This window comes from Camelina sativa, chromosome 8 (genome assembly GCF_000633955.1).
Source record: "Camelina sativa cultivar DH55 chromosome 8, Cs, whole genome shotgun sequence".
NCBI lineage: Eukaryota > Viridiplantae > Streptophyta > Magnoliopsida > Brassicales > Brassicaceae > Camelina > Camelina sativa.
In genome coordinates, this window is record NC_025692.1 from 97170 (window position 1) to 109239 (window position 12070).

The following is a 12070-nucleotide window of genomic DNA, read 5'->3' on the forward strand; positions in this document are numbered from 1 at the left end:
TGACGCTTAAGTTACAGAGTTTGGAAAGTTTGCAAGAGAAAAGACAACCACATAAGATGATATGCGATTGGTTCTTAACACATACTGTAAATAAGTTATAAACTGATCTTACTTTAATTTGGACTCATCAGGATTAGATTTCTATTAAACTAGTATCTATTTAAGAGGATATTTATAAGTCTTACTTCAATCTCGGTTTGCTACCGAGTCAACAACTTGTACGACGGATCGGATAGGTTGTCCATTTGTCGTGTTTCTGCATAAACCACATTGGAACATGCTTTGACGTACGCGATTAGTTTTACAGTTTTGCTATATGGGGTATATAATACAGCAAATGTGTATCAGTGTATGTTAAGTTGTAGTAATGATCTCCCTCCTATATATACAACTTTTGAACAGGATCGATGATACGATCCCATCATCCGGTGGCTTTCCTTGTATCGTATTGCTGCCAACGTTTAGAAATTAATTGTTGGAAGTATAGTTACATTTATATATATATATCTATCGCATAACACTGAAATATTCGTACTTTCGTAGTGCTTGTGATTTTGGACTTTATCGCAATGATAACTGATTATAAAATATTAAACAAAATGGAAGACAGATGTTTGTTAAAAGTCTGATTAGAAAATCTCCCTAACTCCTAGGAGAGTCTTCTTGGAGACAAAAGTACCTAAAAGAAAACTTATAACTCGATTAATTGAAAGGACAAAAAGACACAAAAAGCTGCGTGTTTTATCATCATTTTACTTTTTATAAGCAATGAATAGCCAATTGTTATTCATTTGTTGGATAATAATATCATCTCACTTCTCACACATATTGTAAAAGATAAACACATCGAACAAAGAAAAAAAAGGAAGACAAAGGTTGATAACTTTTTAATTTGTAAATTGTATCCCCCTTCCATATCAAGAAGATGCTTCGATGCTTCTTGTGCCATCTAAAAAATTATACACAAAATAGGATTTTCCCATTTTCTAATATTAATTGGTCAAATCATTACAAAATAATTGTTTTAGGCTTTTAGCCAAATAGGCGGATTCACATGATCAGAATAAAATTTAACTTGACAATCAGAGTAATTTTTGGAAATATAAATACTATGTATGTGCCATCTAAAAAAATATACACAAAATATTAACTTTTTAGTCTTGAGTTTTATTTTGTTGTCATAAATCAGAAATCATAAATCATAAATTTTGAAGTGTAAATATTTGCTAGACCTCGTCTGGACCAGTCAACGTTTCTACTGACTGCCCAATCTCATCATCAATGGACAATGGTTATCGTTTTAACATTTTGATTAGTCTACGAAACGTGATGATGCCTACGTGCGTCGGCGGCGCGTCTTAGTGGAGCTGAACGCGCGTGACCATGCCTTGTTGGTGGTGTTCTTCCACGTTGGCATGTTAAGAGGATCTCTACACATTAGTTGACAAAAAAACTGACCGTTGATCTCGTTGATCATCTCTCACAGGGAAACGACACATATATTTCTGCCGTACACGTGTAGAATGACCGATCACGACCGTTCTTCTGCTTCAGGACACGGCTTATCTGTCAAACTAACTGTTCAATCAACTGTGTCTTCTGACTCCAACCAACGTTTATTACACAAGAGACAATAACTTACGGCTCGGTGTCGCGTTTCACTACCAAACACTACAATAGTTTTCGTCTTTCCCGATTTAAGCAACTCTTGAGATATTTCTAAAACAGATTTTTTTTTTTATTGCTTAGGAGATTGATTATTTGTTTCTAATAATAATCTAAAGAGTATGTATCTCGTTTGTTTGAAATATTTCTGTAGAGAAAATGCAATTAATGTGTAAAGCGAATCGCCGCATTATGTAAGTAATGCGTATGGACCATTTACAAGAGAAAAAGCAAACCTTTGTTTCGTGGGAGGAGAAAAAGTTAGGAACGGCGCACACAAAATTGTAAAAATGTAGTAGTATTGCATAGTGGGCGAAAATAAAATAATACAAGACCCATGTGACATCAAGGAGCCATATGTGATTATGTGTGTTGTTTATAAGAATAAAATTTTAAAACATATATGTGTGTTGTTTATAAGAATAGAATTAATAAATAAATAACTAAAATAGACGCTCGCAAAGACACAAACCACAACAAACTCTAAGCATTATATAATCATATAAATCACAAATAATAATGAGCAGTAGCTTTCTGCCTCGCATCAAAATCATCACCCATTCATAATTTTTTAACTAGAAACATAAAAATTTGAGCTAACCAACAAGCACCACAATGATATTGAATTTCTTAGTACTAGTATAATATAAGTGTTGAAATAATCAACACAACTAAATTAACTCACAAAATTTATGATAGTATATTTTTTGTGAATCTTAATTTAAAAATACCCATCGCACTGATCCAAAATAAAATGGAAGGAAAACTAAAAATATGTCATTAGGTATAATCAATTGGATGATTTAAAAATAAAAGAAAAAAATAAAAATGTTTTGATAATTGAATCTGCGGCGGAGTCAGGAGGAGCGACATCTCCAGGCTGAAACTCCGACGAGTTCTGTCCTTTGCCAACAAAGGAGAAGAGAGTTATGTTTCTTCTCGACGTGAAAGCCTCTTACCGGCGTCCGTTGAACCAAACACTCCGCCTGAGACTCCGTGAAGTTACTGTGCGTCACCGGCGAGAACCCCATCTGCAAAAAGACAGATTGCCACGTCATCATCGGCCTTTCTATCGGACGGCTACGATCCATCACCAGCTTCTCTATCTCCGGCTGTATCAGAAACCTCTCGATCTTCTGCATTGCGTCGAGGTTGGCGTTGACGGCGTCGAGGGATTCGAGGAGGGCGGCGTGTGAGTGCAGCGACTGGGCGAGCTGCTGCGGAAAGGGCAGATCCGTCCTCTCGCATCCTCTGTCGGAGCAGACGATGATCGTCGGAGATAGATGCTTCACGAAACGGAGGACCAAAGGTAGTTGCGAGAAGGACGCGGGGGATATATTAACGGCGACGGCTTCTTTCTCCTCCGACTCGTTAGGCCACGAGATAGAGCCGAGGAGGTCTAAGCTGAGAACTTGGATGTCAAGGGAGATGTTGATCTCAGAGGCGAAGTGCTTGAGATTGTCCTGAGTGAAACCAAGTTCGAGCTGGTCGTGGTTCGCCGGAGAAGCGAAAACGGTGATCTTGAGGGAGAGGGGAGCGGCGTTGTCGCGGAGAACGAGCTCCTGCATGAGGGAGGCCCATTGGCCACCGTAGCCGATGTCGAAGTCGACGATGTGGAGGCGATGGAAGCCCTGAAAGGACTCGAGGAGGGCTTGGTTGGAGGTGAAGTTGGCGAACTGGAGAACGGGAGAGATCTCGGAGAAAGATTTGTAAGCGGCGATCTTGAAGATGAGGGAGTAAGGGTTTAGGGTTTGGGAGACGTTGTGGAGGAGATTGTTTAGAGCTTCTTTGAAGTAGAAAGCTGCTCTTTCCAATGGCTTCCCGACTGGGGAAGAGAGCTGTTGATTGAGCCGCGCCAATATCCCCTGAGCTAGACACGTGTCGCCGCCGCCGCTCTCTATCACCTCTGCTGCNGAAGATGAGGGAGTAAGGGTTTAGGGTTTGGGAGACGTTGTGGAGGAGATTGTTTAGAGCTTCTTTGAAGTAGAAAGCTGCTCTTTCCAATGGCTTCCCGACTGGGGAAGAGAGCTGTTGATTGAGCCGCGCCAATATCCCCTGAGCTATGCATGTGTCGCCGCCGCCGCTCTGATCTATCACCTCTGCTGCCTTGACCAGCTGCTCCGTTATCCCTATGGGGCCAGGGTTGAGCCGCTTCGCCGGTGGATGCCCGTAGTAGATGGCCGCCGGATTCTGTGCATAGTGAGTCTGGCTTTGGTTGATCAGAAGGCCGGGAACAGAGTGGTGGTCTAAAGCGAATCCGGTGGTGTCGACGACTCCGAATCCAGGTGATGCGTAATCAGAGTCGTGAAAGGTGGGAGATGTCTGGAGAATGCTGTTGAGTTCAAGGGAGGGATCTGTGGAATCTCCCATGATGAGTCTGAGAATGCTCTGTTCGTGGTCATGAGGCACTTGCTCCCAATCACCCAATACAACCTGTCCGCAATGCTCATCGGTGGTGGCGACGCCGCCGCCTCCGACGGCGCTGTTACCGCCGTGAGAGGAAGACACCGTGGAGGAGGAGGTAGGGCTAATTAGGGCGTCAAGAACAGAGTTAGGCTCCGCTGTGGGAACTTCGACTTCCTCTCCTCCAACTATAGTTTTGCGGCGGCTCAAAAGCGGCGACGGTGGTTGGGAGAAGGAGGAGGAAGAAGAAGAGAAAGAAGAGAAATAAGAAATCCCCTTCCCTTGAAACTCTTCAAAGGGTAAGAGCATTGCAGACTTACTCTCAATGTCTTCTTCTCGTCTTCTTCTTTCTTCTTCGTTGTGCCTTTGTTGTGGTGTGGTATATTTTGGATGCGTGCAAGATATTAAAAAGGCAAAGTGCGCTAGCTGCTTCTCTCTCTCTCTCTCTCTCTTTCTTTTCCGTTTCTTATTTTGCCTTTGGCAAACTATTTAACAATTTATGAGCTTCTCTCTTACACAACTTACACAAATCTTTGCTTAACATGTCTTTTGTTCCAACCCCACTCTCACATTACGCGCGTGTCTTGCAACCCCCTTTCAGTGACAAATTGTTGTGGTAGCTAGATAGATAAATTGATAACATTCATCTGGAACAGAGAGGAGTTCGACTATTTTTATTTTAATGCTGACTATATATTGTTGTTCGCTAGATTTAACATTGTTTTGAAGTTGGCCCTGTAGACATTGTTTTGACGAATAATTTCTTTAAAGAAGTTATTATTATACATACTCTCCGTTCCGTAGAGTTTAATTTTGATCGTCGGGTTACAATCATGTGCATAAAAGGACATTTGAGTTATCTCACTCCGAACATTATCTGAACCGGACTAGTTATCCAAGCCAAGGGAAAATTTCGAAATGATATAATTGAACGGCTAAAATACTGTTCATAGACAAAGCTACGTGTGGCTGGCTATCTATGGTCGATCATTTTTTATTTTGGCTAGTGTCGCCACAGATGATTCAAAATACATACAATTACTAGGCATAAAAATACAAAAAATTTCCATATTTTGATGTTGTACCGTAAGTTTGCATGTCATACATTGGGGATGTTTTTGTTTTTCTTATAATTTTGTCTTCATGAATTAAACTTTGTGGTTTACAAAGGACTGTATTCGGGCTATTGTTTTGTTTTATTTTAGTCTTGTTTTATCTCAAAGGTGCTGTCGTTATTTCCTCTTTTTTTTTTTGGGTGTGATCTTTGTCATCAATTGGGTGTTTTAGGGCTTGGACGATCATATCTAATGAACCAATCAAATCAACCAGTTCATTGTCTAAGATAAACCACACAACACCGTTCTTGCCTTACACTAGTTTCCTACGGACATTAATTTTGACATAAATCTAAAGCAACTACATAAGAAAATATCTGTCGCATGTATTTTGTTGTTTTTAACGAAAAATAATTATCCTTTACTAGCTACCCCAAGTATCTAAACCAATTAAGTGGTGGATGTTAATTATAATTATAAAGAAGGAATTATATATTTATATATACTTTATTTGGTTCATCCTTTTTAAGAAAAAGGTGATTGAAGATCTGTGAATGATGTTTCTTCTGTGACAAGTTAAATGCACGAGAAATTGATCGAAACAACGAGGGATATTCCTTTATTGAGCAGACAGTGGATGGATGTAGCAAGTCACCAATCACCATATATATCTACCAATGGAAAAAAACCTAAATAAAGCAATCAGAAACAAGTGACAAACAACCAAAGTTTTTTTTTTTTTTAATTTATAAAGAGGTGATTAATTTTGTAATGAATATACCGACAAAATGCTTAAGCTTAAATTTCATTATATGCATTTGAAAGTGCATTTATTTTCTTGTGCGTGCAAATTATTCTATCAGATTCTAACTAACTTTTATATCTTCGATATCCGAAGTATGCAAAACAAAAACAAAAACTGAATCTTAGAAGTATTTATTAGTTTTAATTAAAAACTGAATCTTAACTAGCTATATCGATAAGCCAATATTCCTTGTAAACATGATCAAATAAATAGTATACACCACCACATTTTCAAGTTTCATGATATATATCTAAGTGTAAAGGAGGTGGGGAAAGTGCCCTACACTCATTCTTACTAATTCTTTAGTTTGACATATTTTGTATAACATATCTTAGCATATTTGGTCAAAAGTGCCACATACTACGTTAAATGAGAAGTGTTGGATGCCTCTTATCTACAACTGCTTATCATTTTTATGTTTTGGCTTTGTATTAATATTGCTAAAAAATATTCTTTAAATTATATATTAATCTGTGCCCATGTAATTTTTCCTCTTAAATCTGCCACTGTATATCATCATATTGGATATGTAATTACAATATACGTTATATTAATGTGTTAGCTTCTTGGGGGTGAAGTAAGTGGTGAACACATGTTCTTTGCTCTTTTCTGAAGGCACCCTTTAAGCAAACACCCAACCTCACTCAATCGGATAGTTATGCATGACAAATATATCATCTACAACCCTTGATCATTTTAGAAAATGAAAAATATTTCAGCTTATTTATTCTCCTATGGGTTTTATTTTATATGAATAGAATCATGATTTGCCATCATTAGAGGAAGAAAAAAAAAAGTCAGCTAAATATAAAAAATCCTGTTAAACATATCTATATAGATGATGACGTGTTAGAGTTTGTATGCATGTAACTATAAAAATGATTGAGTCGTTCATTTAGTATTAGATTTTAGGATAATGATTAGATTAGACAAAAATAGATCAATTATTACAAGGAGATCACATGGGACTGTTGATAGGAAAAAGAAAAGAGAGAAGATTTTCTTCTATCTCATTTAGACACAAAGTAACAATAATTATGATTAAATAAATCAACCAAGATCGGCCGGAAATAATTAATAATTACCACAATATAAAGTTGGTAAGGACATTTCTCCTCCTAAAAGTATACTGTTCCTAATTTCTTTAGTCATTTAATTATGTTTATAAACTAAGATCCGACTCGCGCTATAGCACGGAGGAATATTTTATTGTTGTTAAAACGAATAACAAGAAGATGTTATAGTATCGGTTTATTATATTGTCTATGTCTGTCAAATTTGCCATATCTTTTTTTAGAAATAATTAATTTAAACAAAACTTTCTTGAGATTAATAGAATGAAAGAATATTTTACTTAACATGTCGTTGTGGAAACATGATTACTGAAATATTATTTCACACGTTTTGCCTTTATTAATACGAAGCTGTACATAATAATATAGATATATATTTTTTTTTTATGCATCGTATACATGCGAAATGTATTCGCCAATGTGTAGTGTATATAATTACTTTTACTTTATGACTTTTAAATGTGATTGTGTAAAATGTATTCAATTTTGTGAGTAATTGAATTGGGCTGTATTATAAATAGGTCCACAACAAATTTGGGTCTGTGTTTATTTTTTTTTTGATATTTATGATGTGGTTTTCGGTGGGCTTTCTATTAAGGTTTTTTTTTTTTAAAACAGCTGTCTTATTATCTGCAAAGTTGTATGTTTGGCAAACAATTGGGAATCAATCAATTTTTTCATCTCCATCGTTTCCATCGTTTCATCTTCAATTGGGAATCGATCAATCTTTTCATCTCCATCTTCTCACGATCAATTTTTCAGAAAAGAGGGTAAAATCAAGTTCAGTACTTCTTCAATCCACCGAATCTTGAAGAGAAAACAAAAAATCGTAAAATGAGAGAAGCTCCTATTAGTCGAATCAATTGGGTTTGTCTATGGAGATGATGGTGCCATCAATTGGATGATTCAGTTTTCACCCATGACTTTAGCGACCCATTTTATCTTACCAATTGGATTGGTAAGTTGCTAGATATTATGAATAAATTTTCTTTATAATTCCTCAATTTTACATGTCTATAGTCATTGTGAAAGTATCAATGATTACCCATTGCCCCGGTTTGATCAGTCTCTGGAACTTTCCAAACTGTGGTTTCTTAACAGTTGCATGAATCAGGGTACACTATTTAACAAAGGGAAAGATATTAAACTTCAAAACACTAACAATAGATAAACAGTACATTTGAATTGTAAAATATAGTAAAGAGTTCGGTAAGCTTACTGAAATATCCGCTAGAACCATTTCAATAGGTTCTCCGGAATAGACAGTGTTTTGCTTCCAAGAATGAATGATTTTGACATGAATTCTCCATCATGTTCTGAATAGCTTAATGGACTGCAGATCTGTGGTAGGGACGTTCTCGGGAGCCATTGGAGAAGGTTTGAAAGAAGAAAGGAGAAAGTGAAGAAGGTATGGTGATTTACGATTCGATAAGTATCATAGTATTTATAGGAAGTCGTCACGTAGTCTCTATTAGGTACAATTTGATAGTATATTTTACACAATGATGATCAATTTTCTTGGTGCAGTTAAGGATTCAAAATAAATCGGAGTATGAATTAGGAATGAAAGACATAACTAAAAACGCAGTTTGGTAAGATTTTAAAATAGTCCTAGAAGATTGATATTTGTCTAATTATTTTTATTTAAATATCGTTTTTAATCAATTGAATAGATTGTAGTTTCTCTCTTTAATGATATCTTATAGATAATGTAATGTAGACTTAACGGGTAGTTTTCTATCAATTCCTACCCGAATATCCAATTGTGAATTGTCGGGTAATTTTTAATTTTAAATCCGATTCAATAGGTTTAAAAGTCACCTCTAACCTTAATGATATGTTTTAAGACAAATTTCGACACGGACATTTTCGGGCGAAATGCAAGTTGTACTTCTCTTTTACTAATATAGGGATGTAGCTAATCTAACTCTCATTTGACAATGACAACACTTAATCATAAAATTACCCTATAAAAAATACATTTCAGTTTCTTATAATGATTTTGATATATTTTTTTTCAATAATTATGAACGAAAAAAGAACAAACTACAATTTTTAAAATTTATCTTCAACGTAGTGTGTTTGGAACATTAATTTTTTAAAAATTGCATATTAAAACATTTCATCATTATTGTTTGCACAAATATTTTAGTTACTTAACCTCAATTAGATTTTTGAATAATGATTTAANACATGGGACTGTTGATAGGAAAAAGAAAAGAGAGAAGATTTTCTTCTATCTCATTTAGACACAAAGTAACAATAATTATGATTAAATAAATCAACCAAGATCGGCCGGAAATAATTAATAATTACCACAATATAAAGTTGGTAAGGACATTTCTCCTCCTAAAAGTATACTGTTCCTAATTTCTTTAGTCATTTAATTATGTTTATAAACTAAGATCCGACTCGCGCTATAGCACGGAGGAATATTTTATTGTTGTTAAAACGAATAACAAGAAGATGTTATAGTATCGGTTTATTATATTGTCTATGTCTGTCAAATTTGCCATATCTTTTTTTAGAAATAATTAATTTAAACAAAACTTTCTTGAGATTAATAGAATGAAAGAATATTTTACTTAACATGTCGTTGTGGAAACATGATTACTGAAATATTATTTCACACGTTTTGCCTTTATTAATACGAAGCTGTACATAATAATATAGATATATATTTTTTTTTTATGCATCGTATACATGCGAAATGTATTCGCCAATGTGTAGTGTATATAATTACTTTTACTTTATGACTTTTAAATGTGATTGTGTAAAATGTATTCAATTTTGTGAGTAATTGAATTGGGCTGTATTATAAATAGGTCCACAACAAATTTGGGTCTGTGTTTATTTTTTTTTTGATATTTATGATGTGGTTTTCGGTGGGCTTTCTATTAAGGTTTTTTTTTTTTAAAACAGCTGTCTTATTATCTGCAAAGTTGTATGTTTGGCAAACAATTGGGAATCAATCAATTTTTTCATCTCCATCGTTTCCATCGTTTCATCTTCAATTGGGAATCGATCAATCTTTTCATCTCCATCTTCTCACGATCAATTTTTCAGAAAAGAGGGTAAAATCAAGTTCAGTACTTCTTCAATCCACCGAATCTTGAAGAGAAAACAAAAAATCGTAAAATGAGAGAAGCTCCTATTAGTCGAATCAATTGGGTTTGTCTATGGAGATGATGGTGCCATCAATTGGATGATTCAGTTTTCACCCATGACTTTAGCGACCCATTTTATCTTACCAATTGGATTGGTAAGTTGCTAGATATTATGAATAAATTTTCTTTATAATTCCTCAATTTTACATGTCTATAGTCATTGTGAAAGTATCAATGATTACCCATTGCCCCGGTTTGATCAGTCTCTGGAACTTTCCAAACTGTGGTTTCTTAACAGTTGCATGAATCAGGGTACACTATTTAACAAAGGGAAAGATATTAAACTTCAAAACACTAACAATAGATAAACAGTACATTTGAATTGTAAAATATAGTAAAGAGTTCGGTAAGCTTACTGAAATATCCGCTAGAACCATTTCAATAGGTTCTCCGGAATAGACAGTGTTTTGCTTCCAAGAATGAATGATTTTGACATGAATTCTCCATCATGTTCTGAATAGCTTAATGGACTGCAGATCTGTGGTAGGGACGTTCTCGGGAGCCATTGGAGAAGGTTTGAAAGAAGAAAGGAGAAAGTGAAGAAGGTATGGTGATTTACGATTCGATAAGTATCATAGTATTTATAGGAAGTCGTCACGTAGTCTCTATTAGGTACAATTTGATAGTATATTTTACACAATGATGATCAATTTTCTTGGTGCAGTTAAGGATTCAAAATAAATCGGAGTATGAATTAGGAATGAAAGACATAACTAAAAACGCAGTTTGGTAAGATTTTAAAATAGTCCTAGAAGATTGATATTTGTCTAATTATTTTTATTTAAATATCGTTTTTAATCAATTGAATAGATTGTAGTTTCTCTCTTTAATGATATCTTATAGATAATGTAATGTAGACTTAACGGGTAGTTTTCTATCAATTCCTACCCGAATATCCAATTGTGAATTGTCGGGTAATTTTTAATTTTAAATCCGATTCAATAGGTTTAAAAGTCACCTCTAACCTTAATGATATGTTTTAAGACAAATTTCGACACGGACATTTTCGGGCGAAATGCAAGTTGTACTTCTCTTTTACTAATATAGGGATGTAGCTAATCTAACTCTCATTTGACAATGACAACACTTAATCATAAAATTACCCTATAAAAAATACATTTCAGTTTCTTATAATGATTTTGATATATTTTTTTTCAATAATTATGAACGAAAAAAGAACAAACTACAATTTTTAAAATTTATCTTCAACGTAGTGTGTTTGGAACATTAATTTTTTAAAAATTGCATATTAAAACATTTCATCATTATTGTTTGCACAAATATTTTAGTTACTTAACCTCAATTAGATTTTTGAATAATGATTTAAGAAAAAAAATAACGAGTTAAAAATTTAAAAAAAATTGTGTAAACGATTCAATGATAAATTCTGGAATTTTGTTGGTCTCGGATCTCGATTCGAACCCGGCCCAAATAGTTAAGAGTCTGCATCGTGCAGTTCAAATTACCACATTTGTCCATCATAGGAAGCCCAATACAAAATTGATAAGATGGAGAAGTCAATAGAGACTGTCGCCATTAGCTGAAATAGCAGAGCTCGACATCGATTTGGTTTATCAATAAGAGTAATTTCACGCACGAAACTGCAGAGCTCCAACGATAACGATGACGATGAGGAAGGTTTAGACCATGGCCATCGGTGGTTACTCACACCAATACTCTTAGTAAAATAATAATAAAAAGAAGAGAGAGAAGGAAAAATAAGGAGAATCGATTCTTGCCATAGTACTTTGAGAAACGGTTCTTTAAAGAAATGAGATAGGTGTCCTTTTTTGAGTGGAACATATACTAAAAAATAAATAAAAAAAGAAAATCTATAATAAAAATAATTTTTTTTTAGTTTTTAGAGAAACATTAATCGTTGCTCGACTAAAGATGCCCTTA

The 12070-nt window shown here is 34.8% G+C and overlaps 1 protein-coding gene and 2 long non-coding RNA genes across 3 annotated transcripts; 2 read left to right on the forward strand and 1 right to left on the reverse strand.

Annotated features, from left to right (window-relative positions):
- On the reverse strand, positions 2308 to 4596 carry LOC104705274 (scarecrow-like protein 6). Its single transcript, XM_010421245.2, has 2 exons — positions 3763 to 4596; positions 2308 to 3569 (listed from the first exon to the last, which is right to left on the reverse strand). Exons 1-2 carry the CDS (start codon positions 4375 to 4377, stop codon positions 2523 to 2525), a joined length of 1662 nt encoding a protein of 553 aa, XP_010419547.1. The 5' UTR covers positions 4378 to 4596; the 3' UTR covers positions 2308 to 2522.
- LOC104705275 lies at positions 7641 to 8980 on the forward strand. Its single transcript, XR_754272.2, has 3 exons — positions 7641 to 7959; positions 8341 to 8409; positions 8529 to 8980. It is a non-coding gene; the product is annotated as an uncharacterized LOC104705275 (long non-coding RNA).
- Positions 9945 to 11284, forward strand: LOC104705276. Its single transcript, XR_754273.2, has 3 exons — positions 9945 to 10263; positions 10645 to 10713; positions 10833 to 11284. It is a non-coding gene; the product is annotated as an uncharacterized LOC104705276 (long non-coding RNA).